Here is a 21846-nt window from a genome sequence, read left to right on the forward strand (position 1 = left end):
AGTTCAATCACATACTCACTTATCGACGCTGAATAAACGGCTCAATTTCTCTATGCCTCACTTTTCACATCTGCTAAATCAAGATAATACCCTTTGCTCAGTATATTTCACAAAGGCATAGTAATATTTAAGTTTAATGATATAATAAGTATGAAAGTATGCTGGAAGCTATAATGCACAAGGCAATATGGCTTAACTATCTCTATGCCCTCAGAGTACAGCATAATGAATGGCATTCCATAAGTGTTTTTTGAGTAAATAAGCAGACAAGTAAAACTTACTGTGTGATGACAACCAAGAAAAAAGTCATCCCATCGGACATGACCTATGTCTACACAATCGAAATAAAGATAATATTTAGCATAGCTACCTTTATAAATCAAGCCAAATAATATATTATTCTAGATTTTCACTTGAAACTTTTTTTAAGCAGGAGTTATTTCAAAACATGATAGAAAACTATAGACTACTCTCAGTTTAGCTTGTTAAGTCCTTTGCCTTACCCAACCAGGAAGAAGAGAAGGACAAAGAAAAAAGAATTGCAATATTGCTCAGATGATCAGTATAAAAAAGACATCAAACAAGGAAGAGGAGGAGGAAGATAATTCCTTTTTAATAATTTCAATATTTGGAATATAAATAGCCATTGGATTGGTTGAATGTTACAATAAGATGTAAAGGAGAGATAAAAAGTGTTTTGGCCTCTAGCCAAGATGTTTCAGGTGCCAGGAATTCTGCCCAATGAGTAGACAAAAGGAATGCTCAGCTGAATCTAACACCAAGCTATTTGTAGAATAAAGCTGGATTTCATTAAAAGTGCCTACTCAGCAAGAAATCCACAGGGTGCAGCAGAAACACCTCTCCCACTGGGAGAGCATTTTTTTAACTACTAGAAATCATAAACGGATATTTTGAAAGCTTGTTTTGTTAGTTCTGCTTGCTCCACCTTGGCCAGAATCAATTTTATCAAGGTCCCCCATTAGTCATGGAGGGGTCCATGGAGGCATTTCCAAATGGTTCTCACTGATTTATCCTACTGAAAGTTTTTAGGGACTTACTATTGTTATCTCTTTTCTAAAATTGTCACTTCCCAAAGCACCACTTTCTGTTGGAAAAATTCTAGGAGTGGTTGGATCTGTTGAAACTATGAAGCAAATTTTCAATTATCTAGATAGCTATTCAAGAAAGATCTATACCTAGCTGCTGTTTTGAGATCTTTTTCTTCTTCAGTTGGTCAAAAGCTGCCAAAAGAATTTTTTAAAAAACCTTTTTTAACCAGAAAATTGACCTCAGATTTGCAATTTCTAGTCTTTTTTCTCCTGCAAGTAAAAGATACGACGTAAACAGCTAAACTTGTTCTACTTCATAACAATAAACTCCAATCCCATTGGCCATCTCACAAGGTTCGGGAAGACCTTGTTCAAGGTTCATGAAAGACCAAAACAAGTCAAGTGGATGTCTCAGCATCAACCTCTGGATCCACATTGCCTGGATTCAAATCCTTACCCACCACTCCCTAGCTTTGTGACCTCGGACAAGTTACTCATGGTCTTTCTGCCTCAGTCTTCTCACCTGAAAAATGGCAATAATAGTAATACTTACGTAATTAGTTACTCATCCTTTCTTTGTCTCAGTCTTCTCATCTGCAAGTTATAAATAATAGGAATACTTACGCATTAGGCTTATGGTGAATATTCAATGTGTTAAAATTTAAATGTATTAAATCAATATGAAGATTTGGTGACATTTATTTAAAAGAAAAAATAAGTTATCAGTTAAAGATCAGAAGAGTGCTGGGCACATGGTGAAAGCTATGTGTGAGTCTGCCATGATGTGATGGTGATGATGAGGATGATGAAGGTGGTGACTCCTCTTTCTTGAATCCTTCTCAAAGCACACATGAACCATGCTATTACCCAAACTGATCAAGGACTAAAAACTCAGTGACAAGCATGACATAGAGAAAAGAGCAGTGAAACACTAACAAGCAACAGAATCCTACAGCCACAGAGGATATTCCACATTGTTACCCAGGAACTTTCCAACATTTCCCAATTTTTTTCCTTTTCCAATACAGGAAAAGTCTCTTCAGATTCCAATCAGAAAATTCCTACTCTCACCTAAGAGGAAACTATAACCTCTCACATTGTCACCACTGAGGACAGATCACAGGGGCAAAGGAGGTGAGTGCTAATCAAGGATGGCGCGAAGAGGAGGCAGTGAGAGAGCAAACAGCAGTCCTGGGGAGAGGACAGCCGCAAGCAGTCTTATGTGACTGTCCACAGCACAAGGAGGAAACTGGAGGGAGCACACTGCCCATGGAATATTGCTGATTAAAAACCACTTGAAATGAGACAGAAATTACAACAATCTTCAAAAGGAATATAGACCACAATAAAGAAAGTGACATTTCACCCAACACGGACACATGGATCAGCAAAACTGAGACAACCCAGGACAGGGGAAAATCCAGACCTACTTCAGAGCTACAGTGGGCTCAGGGTAGAGGTCTGTATAGCTGCTGTCTGTTGCATATTTTAACTGTAGAGTAATAGTTAAGGGTGACTGAATACCTATTGTGTGCTAGGTACCAGTCTAAGCACTTTACTTGTCAATTGCAGGCACATTTTAGGGAGAGGGGACAGGGATTTAAAATAACATGAAGAATCCCTGTTTATAGCAATCAAAAGAGCCTAACAGAAACAAAATTAATTAACACACCTATTCAAACAATTTCTAAAGGATCCCATGTGCGTTATAGGCATTTTTTAATGCAACTAATTGATAAACTCTATGCACAGGTCTCTGCGGCCACTGGCAGGCTAACCTCCACTTCTAGGAACTGAAAAATGAAATAATCTACCTGCTAAAGTCTAACATGGCATTTCCCTTAGAGACACTGATAGAACACAGAATCTGGAGGTTGCCAATATAAATTTGCAAACACAGAAAGCATCCCTTAGTCTAAAAAGTTTGGGAAATGCTGCCTTAAGCAAAGTTGAACTGTTTTTTGTTTCATTTGGTTGCGTTGTTTTAAAGGACTTCTCAGAACTTTCAACGGACTAACAAGCATGGCCAATCCATGAGAAAGGGATATGAGAGACAGGCGTCCCAAATTATCTGGTGAGAGAATTCTTCCCCACTACCCCTACAGCATTTTCCATAACTAAATTGTATTTAATAAAACATTATTTAGGAAATGCTAGTATGGGCTCATTTTATTATTTCACCTGGAATTGAGCCTGTTCCAAGCCCCAGATTTTTATCTACATCCTTTAGAAAGAAAAGAATCAGAAAGAAGCATCCAATTTATGTCCCTGGTATATTTTTTAAGGTAACACAGATGCTGTAACAGATAAATATCAAAGTCTCACTGGCTTCACACAATCATAATCCATTTCTCCTCAAGCAACAGTCCAATGCAAGTGAAATCACCCAGGAAGCTTTGGAAAATTCTCCTGTGTGCCACTCCCAGGCATTCTGATTTGGTTATTCTGGAGTGGAGCTAAGGATTAGGGTTTTTTTTTTTTTTTTTTTTTTTTTGAGCTCCCCACCCAGGTTTCTGGGCTGGCCTCTGAGGGGCCTATGTTGGAAAAGTTTCCTAGATTATCGGTCATTATAAATATTGTTTCAAAAGTTGAAAGGAGTCGGGGGGGGAGAGAGAGAGAGAGAGAAGCTTTGTAGAGAAATAAAGGAACATTTAACCAAAATTAGTATCTGTAAGTGTATGAATCTCCCATTTAATTTAGTGTCATGAGACGTGCCCTGTTTTGTTAATAAGTCCAGACCTTATCCTTCCTGGTGCTGGGTCTGACACGTTTCCATCATGGTTTCCAATAGAATTGAGAATACCATCTATTATTTATTTATTCATTAAATATTGATTGTTTCAGCAGCAGAGGGCAGTGGTTGACAGTACTGGCTCTGGAACCACACAGTTTGAATACTAGATTTACCACCCATTAGCTGTGTGGCCTTGGATAAATTCCTTAACCTCTCTGCCTCAGTTTCCTCCTCTGTGAAATGAGAAGAATCATCCTGTTTTACCAAGTACTGTGAGAATTAAACAACTAAATCCATGGAGAGGCCTAGAATAGTGACTAGCATGTAGTCAGTTTTCAAAAAGTGATGGCTACTATTCTTAACCGTTTTCATTATTTTCAAGTGCAGGTCTCTGCTCTAGGCATCAAGGGGTACAGAGAAGATGACGCTATATTCTTCTGTCCTCAAGGCATTCATAGCTGGGCATGGGAGACAGACAGATAGATGTGACCTCGGCTTTCATGGCTTTATGTGCAAAATTGTGGGAGCATCTTCAGGGTCCTGTGGAGGGGCAGCACAGGAAGGCTTCCTGGAAGGGGTGGCGTTAGATCTGGAACTTAAAGGGTAAGATGGAACCTACAGGCTCAGTCACTTGTTACTGAAGTGGCATGGAAAAGAAGAAAGAATGAGTTAAAAACCCACCTGTCAGCATCTGCAAGGAGACTTTTTTTGCAGTAGAGTTTATCCAGGGTGAAGCCACCACCTCCTGCAAGGTTTCTGCAACATTCATTCCATACCTGGGACCGTGCTCACTTATGGGCACTCCCCCAACCCTGCTCGACAGCAAGCTTGGACCTTTGCATTGGCACCAAAAGGCCTGCAGTGTTCCATGGCGTGGTTGTGGAAACGTTGACAGGGCCGCAGGGCAGCAGTAGGCAGGACTAGAGGTGGGGGCAGAGTAGAGGAGAGGCAGGACCGTTCTGAGAGCTTTGCAGGCACAAAAATCCCGGGCCAAGCCTCTGCCTCAGCCCCTGCAGGATATCCTGTCATTCAGCGGGATATATAGACCATTTACAGTGGCCAATTTCACCAAGACTCCTGGATTTGCCATTTTTCCTTTCTGAAGGCAGGTCTCACCTATCTCCTGGTTTGATCTAGGAAAAAGGAAACGATTTAAAAGTAAACAGTGAAATGAGAAAGAATTCACTGGGAGTTTATCAAACTAAGTTAAAATAGCTAAGTCAGCCTGACAGGTGCTTGGCACAGAGAAGGAGCAAATATTTCCTCATCATGCTACAACATTTAGTAATTTTTTGTCTTGGATTTGTTGTACAAAATTTCTGCTCCCCAGCTGAAACCACAGGGCAGGTAAGAGGAGACTTTCATATTTTTTTCATTTGTTAATTGTCATGATATGTTCAAAAGCTTGTCGTTTTCCTCTGTTGTTATGGGTAAAGGGTGAAATCTGGACTTTGTAAAATACAGAGAATGTTTTTGGAGACTAAGGCCTAATTGTGATGCACCATCTTTCTGAAGGTGTGCTAACCCATTTGCTGCTCTTCCTGTACTGAAGCACTCCGCTGCTGTTGGGACCTCTAATTTTAGTGCTAACGATCCTCTTTCCAGTGCAGCTGTTGGCATCTTGTTTTTCATTTGTTCTAGTAGTCTCATTACTGTGAATATCTACCATCCCATCTTCCTGACTAGAAAATAACTATGGCTGTGGAGAGATGGTCTGGGGAATTCCAGGGTGGATATCTCACCAAGGAACACAAGTATCAGAAATATTTCCAAAATCATCAGGCCTTCACTCTTTCATCTCTTCTGCCTTCCACAGAGCTGTAGTAAAAGTTCCCAGGGAGGTCTTACCAGTAGCCCCTATGAAGTACATCAGCACACCGAACCCTCAAGCAAGCTCACCGAGGTGTCATCAGAGTGAGGCCAGCTGTCAGTGAGACAGCATGTGATTTCTGATCCATCAAGAATGAATCTTAACCATGATTCTGCACCTGTGCCAGGCAAATTTTTATCAACACCAATTTTATTACAGTTGGCTGCATGCTCTGATAATGTTTTCATGAAAATATGGGAAGATGGCCTAATGGCTAAGTGCTCCAGCTTTGAAATTTGGTAGGGGTGAGTTTGAACTGTGGATCTCATTTTTCTGTTTAACAAATAGGTCTGAGGATCAGTCGTGATCGTCCACAGCTGTTTGACCCTGAGCACGTTTTTTAATCTCTTCAAGCTTCAGTCTCGCCCCTGACAGTGCTCCACAAATGGTAGTAATTATCATCACCATCATCATCTTCTTAATCACCATCATCATCATCATCATCATTATCACCAAGTGTTTGCATTCACACAGAAATCAGACCTTAACTAATTTAAATAAGCTGAATTTACTTTTCAGAGAGGACAACTTTGTAAATACTGTATGAGACAATGAGCCTTTGCATTTGAAAAGGGCAATTTGAAGGTCAAGATGTTTCTTAAGAAGAGGGTTTTAAATCTAGCCCACAAAGAAAGAAAAGACAAAGTACTGTAACCCCACATACTTATCCAAGTGTGAAACCCTCATGTAAAGAAAAGCCTGCTTTAAAAAAAAATGTGGAGGTGTCCTGACAATTAAAGGAGGTTAATTCAAACTCTAAGTGTAGCTTTTGTTATTACTCAATAAAGAACCTTCTAGTGCTATTTTGGTTCATGATGATCACCAAATGAAAACTCCTGGTAAAAATAGAAATTTCAGTTTTCTATACTCCACTCAGGTGCAGGAAAGAGAAAGGGCTAATCAAGGAATCACAAGACCAGTAACTCAGAGGGTGACCTTGGGCAAGTCACTGCAACACCCCTCACCTCAGTTTTCTTCCAGCTAAAATGAGGATGATGATACCTGCCCTACTTATCTTCAGAGCAGTGAAGATCAAATAAGATGATACCTTTGAATGGATGCATAACCAATAATCGTTCTGAAGATGTAAAGTTTCTTTTTATGCAGGCTTTATATATTTCAATGAACTTAGAAGCAGTGGTGACATTTCCACCACGACCAACCTATTATTAGGCCCGTGGATGAGCTGTGGGATAATACAGAAGCATGAGACACAATCCTGCCCAACAAGAAGCCTACCTCTTTCTGCTCTGTCCTACTGCCCAGAGCAAACCTGTTCAAAAAGCAGGGCCTCAAAATGTGTTGGTAATGTCTTTTTTGATTGGCAGGTCCTTTCTGCCTTCCCAGGAAATGCCTGGATTAGACTCCTTGCCCTGGAAAGGTCAAGGTTTGGGGTTCAAGAGATCCTACCCCTTCTCTCTACTAACTGCTCTATGCTCAGTTTTACCTCAGCATGTTGGCACAGCATATTTCTAAGAGTTTAGCAAATAAGAATCAGGTGTCTTTTAATGGAGTGCAAAAACCAACAAAATGTGCTCCACTGGGCCAGCCACAGGAAGAGTAGAGGTTGAGAAAAGGAAGAAAAATGAGTGTGGTTTTGTGAAAGAGGTGGTGTGAAACAGGGTCTTGAAGGATATGGTTCAGCAGCCCAGTGAGAACATGGCAGTTAGGAAAGGAAACAGGCACAAAGGTGAGTGAAGAGTTACAGCAGCCAGCATTCACCACCTGTGATACTTCAGACATTTTGCCAGGAAATTTGCACCTGCTTAAGTGACCGTCATCATTTAAAGGTCTCAATAACATCAAGAGTGGTTATTAATATCTCCTCTTTATAGGTGATGGCAAAGGGTAAGCAATTCATTCAAGATTGTACACTTAGCAAGATATAGAGTTTGACTCCAAACTTAGGTCTTTTGATCCCCAAGTTTAGTCTCTCTTTGTTGTACAAAGCTGCTCCATCTTAAGCTTGATGAGGAAATGAAGAAAAGTTGAGGAAAGGGAGGCATCTCTCGGGGAGGATCAGCCTTGGCATTATGAGCAACAGGGGATCCTAAAGACAGTGCCAAATTGGGTCTGGATCATTCAATTTAGTAGTTGCATCTCCACCACCTTATGTTGCTAAATAACTGTTTCTAGCACATCTGATTTCCCCAATTCATTTGTTTAATCAACAAATATTCACTGAGCACTGCTATGCATCAGATACTATTTTAGGGCTTAGGTACAACAGTGGACAAAACAGAGAAAGATCCCTGCTCTCTGGAAGCCTACTTTTCAGTTGGATTGTAATCTAAAGATTGCAAGTATCTCTGAAATAGTAACTGTATCCTCCACGGCACTGGCACAGTGCTGGCTCCAGAGCAGACATTCCTGTGGAATCAATGATGAAAGAACATCCTTGAGATCTGCTGATCTATGACCAACTGACCTTGAATAACCTGCTTTACGAATTTTTCACTTGAGAGTGTATTCTGCAATATATTTCAGGTTCCCCACTTGGATAAATGTGGGTAATAACATTATCTTACCTTGCTAGATTTCAGACTCTATCTCAGGTATGGCAAATGTATGGTACAAACAGTGGCTCTTCTTTCACCTACAGCCATAGCAGACATTGCTTATTAATCTCAATACTCTTTCCAGATAAGATTGAAATGAGCAAACCAGTCATTACCAATCAACCTTATCACCATCCCTGACGTTCCATTGAGATGATTGGAGACATTCCAGTGGAGAAGATTGGCCATGCTAGATGTTTTGCAAGACTCTGATAACAGGAATTAATGTTCTTTTTTTTAATATTTACACAGGCAAGAAGATGTGATAGGAAGTCTCTTCTTACAATTAGGACCGAGTGCCGATCCTGCACTCTCAACCTTGGAGTCAAGTGCCCGGATGGTTACACCAAGATTACCAGTGGCTCTGTAGGGGTTCGAGATTGCAGGTACTCATGAGAAAATAAATGTGATGGAACTATGAATCCAACTTGAAGCTCCCTGTCTCAAAAACTGCAAAGCATTTCCATGACTTTTCTCTTGCTCTAAGACAATAAGCCCAAACTTAGGTAACTCACAATTTATGAACTTAAGTCTAAAATATATATTGTTGGCCAGGTGTGGTGGTTCGTGCCTGTAATCCCAGCACTCTGGGAGGCCGAGATGGGAGGATCACTTGAGATCAGGAGTTCGAGACCAACCTGTCCAACATGGTGAAAACTCATCTCTACTAAAAATACAAAAATTAGCCAGGCCTGGTGGCACCTGCCTGTAATCCCAGCTACTCAGGAGCTTGAGGCATGAGAATCGCTTGAACCCAGGAGGAGGAAGTTGCAGTGAGCCGAGATCAAGCCACTGCACTCCAGCCTGGGTGACAGAGTGAAACTATATCTCAAAAAATAAAATATATATTGTTATTCATTCACATTTTAATACAAAATTGACTTATCTTGTATTGCACATAAACATTCTCTTTTCATTTTGCCTGTATTTTGAAAATCTGGGTTTTATTTAATTTGGAAAGAATTCTAGTCTTGAATGTGTTAAAAGCCTTGAGTGTGATAGTCATCTCTTCAGCTATGGACCTTGATACTAATTAGAAGTCGAAGAAGGGGGAAAGATGAATTGCAGCATGGTTGCATTTTATGTAAACTTTGCATTCTTGAAGACCTCTTGGGATTCAAAACTCTGATAACTCAAGGCTAATTCTGGCAAAGGATGACAAGTGGTTCTGCTCACTAGCTAATGGGTGCAGCCATGGGGCTCAACTGCAAATGCAATTTGTATTTGCGCAGCCTGTTTCTTTAGAAATTAGATAGTACTCAATGAGTTTGCTTTTAATTCCGGTTGGAAGGATTTTTTTTTATTTTGCATGAAATGAAATCTTAACACTATTATATCACACTATTTTAAATTCACATTTGCTTAATGTGACCACACTGTATTCTAAAATCAAAATCATCATTTTAAATAAAAGTTTCCCAGCATTAACTAACCTAGAATTAGCAAGCAGTGGGTATCATCAGATGGGATAACTTTTACCTGTTCCTCCTTTTGGAGGTTAGATTCTAATACGATGATTGGAGTTCGTATGGTACGTGATTAATGTCTCTGCATAATCAGGACTTGTAACACCTTGATTGCTTCTGATTCTTTCTGAAAAAAGAAAAGAAAAAAAAATTAGCAAGCATATGCAGCAGTTAACACTCAATTACCAAAGCTGAAAACTTTTTTGCACTGGCTACTTTTTTGTTCATTGCCAAGGTGGACACTTGGTTATATTCCAATACACAAACACACAAGCACACACACACATACACACACACACACAGGATAAAACTTTTGCATTCAGAAATGTTTTAGATTTAATGACTTTGGTCTATCATTCATCTATGCTGGAACAAACTCAAGATTGGTTCTTGTGTTTTATGTTCTTTCGTTCTGTTTAAAAATCACTTTATTGAGATATTACTGACATACAAAAACCTGGACATTCTTGATGTACACAACTTGATGAGTTTGAAGATAAGTACAATCCATGAAACCAACACCACAATCAGTGTCATAAACATACCCATCATCTTCAAAAGTTTTCTCCCCCCTCTTTTTTGTGATAAGAACGCTTAACATAAGATCTCCTGTCTTTGCAATGTTTAAGCATATATTATGTTATTGTTTAGGCACTAAATCTCTAGAATGTTTTCATCTTTCTTAACAAAAACTTTGTACCCTGCGAACAATACCTTCCCATTTTCTCATCCTTCCAACCCTTGACAACCACCATTCCACTCTATTTATATTCCTCATATAAGTGGGATCATATAGTATCTGTTCTTCTGTGTCTAGCTTATCTCACTTAGCATGATATCCTCTAGGTTCATCCAAGTTGTCGCAAGTTACAAGATTTCGTTCTTGTTAAGGGCTGAGTAATATTTCAGTGTATGTATATACCACATTTTCTTTATCCATTCATCCATTGATGGATGTTTATGTTGCTTCCATGTCTTGGCTATTGTGAATAATGCTGCAGTGAACATGAGAGTGAAGAGATCTCTTTAAGATCCTAATTTCAATTTTTTTGGATATATAACCAGAAGTAGGATTAATGGATCATATGGTAGTTTTATTTTTAATTTTTTGAAGGACCTCCATACTTTTTTCTACAGCAGTTATACCAATTTACATTCTCACCAACAGTGTACAGTCGTTCCCTTTTCTCCACATCCTTGCCAATACTTGTTGCCTTTTGTTTCATGCTTTTTATAATAACCATCGTAATAGTTGTGAGGACGTATCTCATTGTGGTTTTGATTTGCCTTTCCCTGGTGTTTAGTGATGTTGAGCACCTTTTTATACATCTATTGGCCACTTGTATTCTTTCAAAATTAGTTCCTGAAGGGATATTTGGTCCTGCCCTTGGACTCTCCTTCTGCCCACCTTCGTGAAGAAGTGTCCCTGACAGTATTCTCAACCATTCAAAAAAAGTCAACTCTATCCCCAACTTGACTGTTCATAAAGTATGTGACTGTGCTGTAATCAGCTGTATTTCAAGGACGGGTTTGGGAGGACAACCTTGAATTCATCATCACGTTATTCTTAACAGCAGCCCAACTGAAAGAAATGGAAAGAAACAACATTTATGAAGGATTGTCTCTAGATACACTAAGTCTAATCCTAGAATAAGCCATGCCTGCAGAGATCCCTTTAAATAGACAATAGTGTTTAACCTCCATAGAATTGTTATTCCAGAACTATATCTCAGCTGGCACTAGAAACTCTTCTAAGGAACTCATCATTTTATCTCCTACAAGGATATTGTGGGAAATGTTCCTTGCCGCATTATACTGCCTTTGCCACAGGCATTTCTACATCTGCAATATCTCCAATAAATATGCTAAGCCTGAGCAATGGGTTTGCTTTAAATCCACACATACTGTGCATTTTGTAACTCATGATCTCTCCCTTCCTGCATTGACTGCTAGGATACTCAGTGATAAGTTTTAGGTATACTTCTAGCATGTGCCTAGGCCTTAATATTTATTTCATCTACTAACTTCACTTCTGATATCACTTTAGATATTTCACCCGTATGTTCATTGTTCTCTGATTTTTTCATCCAGTTCTTACAATTAAAAATAATCATAATTAAGTTTTATGCTACCTAGAAAGCCAAATGTGTTCCATCTAGATATTTTTAACTGTAGATAAATATTAAGACCTAAATTGAAAGCTAAGGCAATTCTACCACCTAGAGTAACTGCATTGCTCTTATCGTGGGTTAATGTCCTCTCTTTACCCTCCAAGGTACACCTTTGAGGTCAGAACATACTCTCTGTCTCTCCCCGGATGCCGCCATATTTGTAGGAAGGACTATCTCCAACCTCAGTGTTGTCCTGGCCGCTGGGGCCCAGACTGTATAGGTAAGTGGCACAATGCTTGGACTTTGAGACTTGCTTCTTGGTATCTCATTTCATAGAAAATTGAGATGAAGGAAGCCCAATAAAAAGAAGAATGTTAACATCCATTTGTAGAAATTTCTGTGTTAGTCTATATGTAGAAAATCTTTCTTGCCCTGTTAGCTTTCACAAAGCAATCTGCTTTACTGCTGACAGAGATCTCTCTTTAAAAGAATTCCCTTATAAGCCAGAAAAAGGGACAATTGAAAGGATACCCATTTTTATTTTAAAAGATATTTGCAAAAGAAAGGAAGTTAAAACCTGGGCTATTAGGACCCCCAAATACAATTTTCTTTAAGAAGAAATTTTGTTACAATGTCTCAAAGACTGTAGTTATTTTTTGGCAACCAAAATAATAATTAAATATTCTAAAAATTTGTCTTAGGATGGAATATCAAACTTTAAAGTGGTAGACTTAAGACACATCAGGGTAAAGAAACTGTGTAAAGTTAATTGTGTAGAGATGCAAATACACATATACATAAAAATTAATTCTGACCAGGTTTTACTGTAAGCAAAACTACTAGCAAAGTCTGAATCAATGGTATAGTTAGATTTCTGCAATCAAGCATAGCATTTGATAGCTGAAATTGAACTTTTATCCTTAGTATAGATACGAACACTCAAATAGTGACTGAGTCATTTCTACCTGTGGAAATTATGTAAAGTCTTCTTTTTTTGGTAGGAAAAAATCAGGTATTTTAATTTATGAATTTGCAATTCATTCCCCATCTTCTTAGATGTAATGAAAACATCTCCTTAGGATCAACATAAAAGGAGAGATTGGTTCTCTTTTGCTTGGTTTTTTTTTTTCTGATTAAAGTAATACAAGCAAATTATATACACTTGTGAAGTTTACAAAGGTATAAAGAAAGAAAAAATATCAATTTGTATTCTGTCGCATATAGGAAACCTTAAATATTTTGGCATGTTTCAGTCTTGGGTTTTTTTCCATATAACTTGTAAATAGTTGAATCCATACTGTATGTATAATGTCTTTTGGGTTTTTTGTTTGTTTATTTGTGTTTTTAACTAACGATTAAATGAATAAATGCTTGTATTTACTCAATATTGCTGACATTAGGTACCAGAGAGGTATTCAGCTTATATTACCAGATGTAATTTTTAAAACAAATCTTTGAGTTGGACATTTTTATCCCCATTTTGCCTATGAGAAATCAGATTTTAAAATTATATTTTGCCAGTTTCCTTTGGACTGGTAAGTGATAAAGCAAGTTCAAGTTCAAAGTTGCCTGGCACCAAAGCCTACCTCTTTCTGCTCTGTCCTACTGCCCAGAGCAAACCTGTTCAAAAAGCAGGGCCTCAAAATGTGTTGGTAATGTCTTTTTTGATTGGCAGGTCCTTTCTGCCTTCCCAGGAAATGCCTGGATTAGACTCCTTGCCCTGGAAAGATCAAGGTTTGGGGTTCAAGAGATCCTGCCGCTTCTGTCTACTAACTGCTCTATGCTCAGTTTTACCTCAGCATGTTGGCACAGCATATTTCTAAGAGTTTAGCAAATAAGAATCAGGTGTCTTTTAAAGCAATTAACTCAGTGTTAATCAAGTGCAGTGTCTTTTAAAGCAATTAACTCCGACTTCCAGATTTTAAGAACATTTTTTGTGCCAAATGTGGTCATGATCATGTCTAGTTCTCATAGACATTTTGATACAATAGAAAGAACTTTTAGATTTGCTTTTCTCTTTCTAACCCACAAAAACAAATCTGATGCTAAGTTACTAATCAGACACATTGAAGACAAGGAACGGCTTTGTCAAAGATGCAGTACAAAAGTCAGCATGTCCGACATATGAATGACAGAAAACAGCCAGGAGGGCAAAAGAACACTGGGCCAGCAGCTAGAACTTCATCCCACCATTTACTGGTTGGGGCAAGTGACTTTCTGCCTACTCCTTATTCTCCTCATCTGTCAAATGGGGGCTAAAAGTCCTACTTTACAAAACTGTAGTTGAGATTTTAAAACACTAACCTAGGTGATAAGACTTGGCAAAGTCTATGACAAAAAGAAGGAATTTTGTAAGTGTTTAATGAATAAATGAATGGGTGACTCAAAGTCAAAATAGACCTCTGATAATGAAAGATGAATAAAATGACACTCCTCTGAACCCTTTTTTAACAGTGGGTAACTCTTAAAGCATGAGCAGGCAAAAAGGATTCAAGATCTTTTAGCAGGTTTATGCCATCACACTGTGCTATGTGCAGACCAATGAGGCAAGGTCCACATCTACAACCAAAAGAGTCCAAAAACGTAGCTGGGCATGGTGGCATGCGCCTCTAATCCCAGCTACTTGGGAGACTGAGGCTGGAGAATCACTTGGGAGGCAGAGGTTGCAGTGAGCCAAGATCATGCCACTGCACTCCAGTCTGGGTAATAGAGTGAGACCCTATCTCAAAAAAAAAAAAAAAAAAAAAAAGAGTCCAAAAGGGCTCTTTGAATGTTCAAACATTTCCTTCAAACAGGCCTCAAAGCCAGGGAAGCAAAACATGAAAACTGAGGCCTGGACATTATTTCTACTGTCCTTTCACTGGGGCAAAACGGTACTCCCCTTTATCTTCATCTTCCAAACACACTAGATGTCTCGAAAGGCTTCCTTCCTTTGGCTAGGGAAAAAGATAAAACCTCTACTTGGCAGTATATTTTACCTCTCACATTTTGTGGTGATGACAAGCAAGACCTTGACTATCACTTTACATTTCCGTAAGGATAAGGCCATTTCAGAGCTGCTGACATGGGTCTATCCTTCTTTCTGAGGAAGCACATTCCCAAGCTCCAGAATGGCCTTGTTTCCAAAGCAAATGGAACATCCACTTCCTTTTTAATGCATTGACAAATACATTCATATGTAACACTTCTGGGTTATTTCAAAAATTACTTTAATATATCTCACTCAAATTGGGAAATCACCCTATGGACAACGCTGAAAACCTGGAGAAGGTAAAGAAGCGCAATGAAAAAAAATTACTGTCATCTTCTAAAATTAAGAATAAAGTATGAATTCTCACTTGGGGAAAAAAATAATATTATCTTGACATAAGGAAGGTATTTCTACCTGAATGTAACCTGCTTCTCCCTAATTAAAATTTATACTACTTTATCAAATGTGCACATGGAGATCTTTCCTCATGAGCACAAAAATACATTTCTACTTTGAAACTTAATCATGTCTGAACAGCCGATATTCTATTTGGGATGAAATCGATTTTTTAATTTGAACATCTTACTTTTTTTTTTATTCTGCCATGAACGTTAATGGATTTGTGTAATAACTCAAAGTAATGGAAAATGAACATGTGCAAAGGAGTTACACCCAAACTCAGTTGTAGACAAAACAATCTGATTATTTCAAAAAGAAATAGTCTTGATTTTTCTTTTTTAGGTCAATGTCATCAAATTATCTAAATTTATTTTTTATATCATGTTATTTGCATTTCCAGGTCTCTTTTTCTTTCTCACTGCATTTTTCTTGCCATTCACTACCCAGGTTACAAATAATAGACCACAGGGATTTGAAACCATCCTTTTAGGCATTTCCTTTTTTGCTCTGAGTGACAAATAATGCAGACTTCAGTTTCCCAGGCAGACAAATCCAACAAGAGCTGTAAATGGAATATTGGGACATATTTTCTGCCTAGCACTGTGCACCAAGCTTTTAAACAAAGGTGGTGACATGGAATAGGCACCTCTAGAGTTTCTTAGGAGATAAAGTTACAGAGAAGTCCCTGGTCTCTTGTGGGGCAGGAAGTGTATTATCTTCCTTTAAAGAAATAGACCAGTTGATTTGCTGACAGCTTATAATGGTAAAGCCTCCTGCATTAGGAAAGTCAGGATGCAAGAGACCACCAGAGTAGTGGTGACCCAAGGGAATGTGATAATGACCTAGAATAGTCTTATCAGCTTCTTGAGCATCACAATGCATTGGAAACCTGCCCTTGTAGCAAATTATATAATACGTCTTTCAAGCATCATTGCTAAGAATGTCAATTTTACCATAGTTTTCTCTAATGGGGGCCTGAGATGATAGAAGATGATTTGAAAAGCAGGAAATAAATTACACTTTTTCGTTAAAAATTTTGTTTAAAAACCAAATGAGCTGTTTTCATAAATTGTTAAAACAATCTATCCAGGCCATAAAATGAGGATTCCTCATACCCCCACATTCCTGCTACCTTTTCTCCCAAGTTCCTTCCAGCGTTGGCCAGCTCATAAAAAATAAAGCATTTATTAAGCACCTACTATATCCTGCGTACAATCAGATATATGATAGACCCCATTCCCAATCACATGTATGATAAGTCCCTATCCCCAAGGAGCTCACAGACTAATGAGGGAAATTGACATGGGAGCAGAGGAGTAAAAACAATTGTACCTGTAAGCCCAGGTGAGGACACTGGGACTTTGAGGAGTTTTGCAGCCTGCCCAAAGAGAACCAGCTAACAAGTGTGGAGCCACACACCAGGAAACAGGGACTGTCTCACTGCAGACCCCAGTTCTAGCTCATTACTCTCTCCTGCTTTCCAAAATACCTGGAATATTGGGACATATTTTCTGCCTAGCACTGTGCACCAAGCTTTTAAACAAAGGTGGTGACATGGAATAGGCACCTCTAGAGTTTCTTGGGAGATAAAGTTACAGAGAAGTCCCTGGTCTCTTGTGGGGCAGGAAGTGTATTATCTTCCTTTAAAGAAACAGACCAGCTGATTTGCTGACAGCTTATAATGGTAAAGCCTCCTGCATTAGGAAAGTCAGGATGCCCCAAGCCCACCCCTGGAATTCTTGCTTCCACCATTAGCTGGGTGCCTGCTCTGCCTGGGGTTGGTTCCATGACACCTGAGCTCCCTTCTGAGAGGCAGCATGGTTTTACAGTAAGATTGCAGACTCCAGAGTCAGATTTCCTGGCTTCCATTCCCAGCTTTATTCTATTTCAGTTCTGAGACTTACTCCCTCTGCAGGGTTGCCAGATTTAGCAAATAATAATACAGGGCACCCAGTTCTATTTGAATTTCAGATAACTAACTAATCTGCAAACAATATTAGGGATGTACTTATGCTAAAACAATATTCATTGCCTATCTGAAATTTAAATCTAACTGGGTATCCTGTATTTTACCTGGTAACCCTATTCTTTGGTACTATCTTCTTCATGATGCTAACACACCCACCTTCCAAAGACTGCACTGAGGTGAGCTAGTATGTGGAAAGCACTTAGGATGTGCCTGGTGGATGGTAAGCCTCCAGAACATGTTGGTTAGCATTTCTGTCTTTTGTGTTTCTCAGATCACCAGTGGGCCTCTTTATTTCAGGGAGTGTTTACTGACTTGACTTTATATTCTAAAGTGCTGACCTGTTATACTCTGCCTTCAGGCTTAAGGACTCAAATTCTTAAGTTAGGCCTGATTGCAATGCCAGTTCCAACTCTTAACGACCATGTAATCTTGGGCAAATTACCTCGCTTCAGTATTCTTACCTATAATCTGAGTGATGAAGATAATAATACCTTCCTCATTTAGATGTGAAAATGAGAACGTACATGAAAAGTGGTTGGCAATAGTACATGCTCAATAAATTCTCTCATTAAGCTGATAACTAATTTCCTACATAGTTTCAGCACTTTGGTAAGGACATTTCTGTACATCTCATTGTGTAGCTTATGGTCCCATATGTGTATTGTTTTTCTCATGATTGTCTGCCTTTCTATGGGTGGACCCAATGGGTCACACTGATGTCTCAGGCCACAGCAAAGGCCTGTGCTTGAGGAGTGTAAAGAAGGTGATCTCTTAGTCAGCTACAGTTTGCTACAACAAAATACTATAGACTGAGTGGCTGAAACAACAGATGTTTGTTGAGTGAGAGAAAGAGAGAGAGAGGGCACTCTAGTGCTCCAGTTTTCCTTCTTTTTATAAGGATACTGATCCCATCACAGAGACTCCACCCTGATGGTTTCATCTGAACCTAAACACCTCCCAAAGGCCCCACCTGCAAACACTATCTCATTGGAGGTCAGGGGCTTCAACATATGAATTTAGGGAGACACAAACATTCAGGCCATAACAATAAGTATTCACCTTGGCCTTTCGTCCATTGGGTCACAAGCCACTAGGCAAGAGGGCTGGGCCAGGGTGAAGCACCTCCTATAGAGAAAACCTCACATCCATTGCAGAATATTTGATGTTGTGGCTCAAGAAAGCCCCCAGGAGATAGCATATCCAGCCAGCATATGCCTTCACCCTTTGCACAGCTACAGGCAGACACCTGAAGAACTGTGGATGGATGGCAGAGCACTTGTTTCAAAGCGGAGGATGTGTTGGGGCACTTCTTCAGAAATAAGCACTAAAGTCGGCCCCACCAGCCTCTTCCTGACCACAGCAAGAGACAGGCACATTCCTTCCTGTCCTGGCTAAATTTTATTTCACTTTCTTGTGAAAATATGAAGAGAAATTATTGCCAGCTTTGAAGATAATAGTAAGCAACAAATGTTGAATGAATCAATTAAATGAATGTAAAAGCTATGCAAAATATTATAAGTAGTCCATACAGAGAAACAAAATTACAAGCCAGAGCTGAATGGGAATCCTTATCTCTGAGCCTAGTGGCTGTGACCTTGTTACCAAACCTTGCTAGGCTTCGGTTTCCTCTTAGATAAAATGGTGATAACAACAACTTCATAGGGCTATTGTGAGGATTAAATACTGAGATAGTACACGTAATGTGCTTGGCATGCTACCCAGGGTCTACATTGCTAAAATAACAGCAACAACAATAAAGCAAGGGCAGCACAAAAGAGGAAAAAAAAAAAGGGAGTCAAGAAACCTTTAAAGGGGCTGGGCGAGGTGGCTTGCGCCAGTAATCCCAGCACTTTGGGAGGCCAAGGAGGGCAGATATCTTGAGGTCAGGAGTTTGAGATCAGCCTGGCCAACATGGTAAAATTTCAGATCTACAAAAAATACAAAAATTAGCAGGGCATGGTGGTGGGTGCCTGTAATCCAAGCTACTCGGGAGGCTGAGGCACAAGAATTGCTTAAACCCGGGAGGCGGAAGTTGCAGTGACCCAAGATCGCGTCAATGCACTCCAGCCTGAGTGACAGAGCGAGACTCCATGTCAAAAAGAAAAGAAAAAGAAACCCTTAAAGACCAAGGTCTGGCTTCTGGAATGTGCTCAGCAATGCTTTGCTAGATGGCTATTTGAACCTGAAGAAATGCCTCCTGAACATTTATTTTCTTGCAACTATATTAAAACATTCAAATTGAAAGATTTCTCTATTGAAAGTAGGAAATTATATAACTTACCTTGTGTTTAAAAATAGACATTTATAAATCTAGTGTCTGAATTTGTTTTCCTTTCCAGTGAGAATAAACTATAGAAAAGGATGTTTCTAAGGTCTAAATAGAAGTGGAATTTAATCAATCATTTTTTGGATATTAATCGCCTTTTCCACACCAGTCTTTGAGACACACGATCAGTGCTAATAGATTTTTTAAAATTTATTATCATGATTTACATACAGTAAAACTCAACCTTTTAAGTATACAGCTATTCAAGCTTTGACAAACCTGAAGAGTTGTGTGGCAACCACCACAATTAAGATAGGGAACAGTTGCATATCCCCCCAAATTCTGTGTTGTCAAGCCCTCCTTCAACTCCCAATCCCTGGAAAATACTAACCTGTTTTCTGTGTCTATAATTTTGCCTTTATGTCATATAATTGGAATCATACAGTATGTACCCAGTATGTACCTTTTTAAGTCTTGTTTCTTTCCCTTGGCATAATGAATCCGAGATGCATCCATGTCATTACCTGTATCAGTAGTTTCATTCCTTTATAATCCTTTGCAGTACTCCATTCTGTGGCTAGACACAGTTTGTTTAGCTATTCACTAACTGAAAGACATCTGGGTTTGTTTCCAGTTTGGGGCAATCAAGAATAAAGCCACCATGGACATTCACACACAGGTTTTGGGGTGAATGTAAGTTTTCACTTCATTTTGGTAAATACCTGGGAGCGGGTGTCCTGGATTGTAGAGTAAAAATATGTTCAACTTTATTAGAAACTGCCAAACTGTTTTCCAAAGTATCTACATTATTTTTCATTTCTATCAACAATGTATGAGGAGTCCAGTTGTTTGGCATCCTTGCTAGCAATTGCTATAATCAGATTTTTTATAGCCATTCTAATGGATGTGTAGTGGACTTGCATTGTAACCCATTTTAATTTGCATTTTTTCATGTGCTTATTTGCTATTTATATATTTTTTGGGTTGTTTGTTTTCTTATTATTGAGTTCTGAGAGTTCTTTAAATATTTAAGATATTAGATGTGTGCTTTGTAAATACTTCTTCCCAGTCTGTGTCTTGTCTTTCCAGTCTCGTAACATTGCCTTTTGAAGAGAAAACATTCTTAATTTTGATGAGGTTCAAATGTATCATGCTTTTATAGATACTGCTTCTTGTATCATATCTAGAAATCTTTGACCAACCTCATATCACAAAGATTTTTTTCTATATTTTCTTCTCAAAGCTTTGTAGTTTTAGGCTTTACATTCAGGTCTATCATCCATTCCAAGTTAATTCTTTTTTTGTTTTTGTTTTGTTTTGTTTTGTTTTGTTTTGTTTTGTTTTGTTTTGTTTGAGATGGAGTCTCACTCTGTTGCCCAGGCTGGAGTGCAGTGGCACGATCTGGGCTCACTGCAAGCTCCGCCTCCCGGGTTCACACCATTCTCCTGCCTCAGCCTCCCGAGTAGCTGGGACTACAGGCACCCGCAACCACGCCTGGCTAATTTTTTGTATTTTTAGTAGAGATGGGGTTTCATCATGTTAGCCAGGATGGTCTCGATCTCCTGACCTCGTGATCTGCCCACCTCAGCCTCCCAAAGTGCTGGGATTACAGGCGTGAGCCACCGCACCGGCCTATTCCAAGTTAATTCTTGTATATTGTTTGAAGTATGGATCAAGATTCATTTCTTTGCATATAGATAATTTCAAAAACTCCAGCAACATTTCTTGAAAAGATCATCCTCTCCTCATAAAATTGCCTTTGGACCATCGTAGAAAATTAACTGATTGTCTATGTACAGGTCTATTTCTGGACTCTCTATTCTGTTCCACTGATGTATATGTCTATCCTTCCATGAATACCACGCTGTCTTGATTACTATAGTGTTACAGTAAGCCTTAAAATGAAGTAGTGTAAGTCCTCCAACTTGACCTTTTTCAAAATTATTTTGCTTATTCTAGTACCTTTGCTTTTCCATTCAAGTTTAGGATCAATTTGTCAATTTCTAACAACAAAATAAGTCCTCCTAAGATTTTAATTCGAATTCCATTAAATCAATAGATGCATTTAGGGAGAACTGACATCTAAAAATATTGATTCCTCCTGTTCATAACGACAGCATAGCTCTCCATTTACTTAGGACTTCTTTTATTTTGTTTATCAATGTTCTATAAATTTCAGCTTACAAATTTTGCAGAATTCTTATCAGATTCACCCCTGAGTTCTTCATGGCTTTTGGTTCTACTTCTAACAGTTTTTTGAAATTTCAATCCCTAATTGTTCATTGCTAGTTTATGGAAATAGAATTGATTTTGTATATTGACCTCATATCCTGAGAAATTACTAAATTGATGTGTTCTAATAACTTTCTGGAGATACTTTGGAATTTTCTCCATAGACAATAATGTTGTCTGTGAATAGACAACTTTATTTATTTATTTCTAATCTGCATTCA

General features: G+C 38.8%; 1 protein-coding gene and 1 non-coding gene across 2 annotated transcripts in view; both read left to right on the forward strand.

Annotated features, from left to right (window-relative positions):
* The first annotated feature begins 4850 nt into the window (after positions 1–4850).
* The window catches only part of STAB2 (stabilin 2), a 178496-nt gene continuing 161500 nt past the window's right edge, over positions 4851–21846 (forward strand). The window contains exons 1-3 of the mRNA XM_055357855.2: positions 4851–5130; positions 8464–8597; positions 11953–12068. Of these exons, the coding sequence (XP_055213830.1) occupies positions 5053–5130; positions 8464–8597; positions 11953–12068 (328 nt within the window). The 5' untranslated portion in view covers positions 4851–5052. The remainder of the gene's footprint in view (positions 5131–8463; positions 8598–11952; positions 12069–21846) is intronic.
* On the forward strand, positions 9668–9799 carry LOC115930316 (U8 small nucleolar RNA). The gene has a single exon (XR_004066956.1). It is a non-coding gene; the product is annotated as a U8 small nucleolar RNA (small nucleolar RNA).

Source organism: Gorilla gorilla, chromosome 10 (genome assembly GCF_029281585.2).
Source record: "Gorilla gorilla gorilla isolate KB3781 chromosome 10, NHGRI_mGorGor1-v2.1_pri, whole genome shotgun sequence".
Taxonomy (NCBI): Eukaryota; Metazoa; Chordata; class Mammalia; order Primates; family Hominidae; genus Gorilla; species Gorilla gorilla.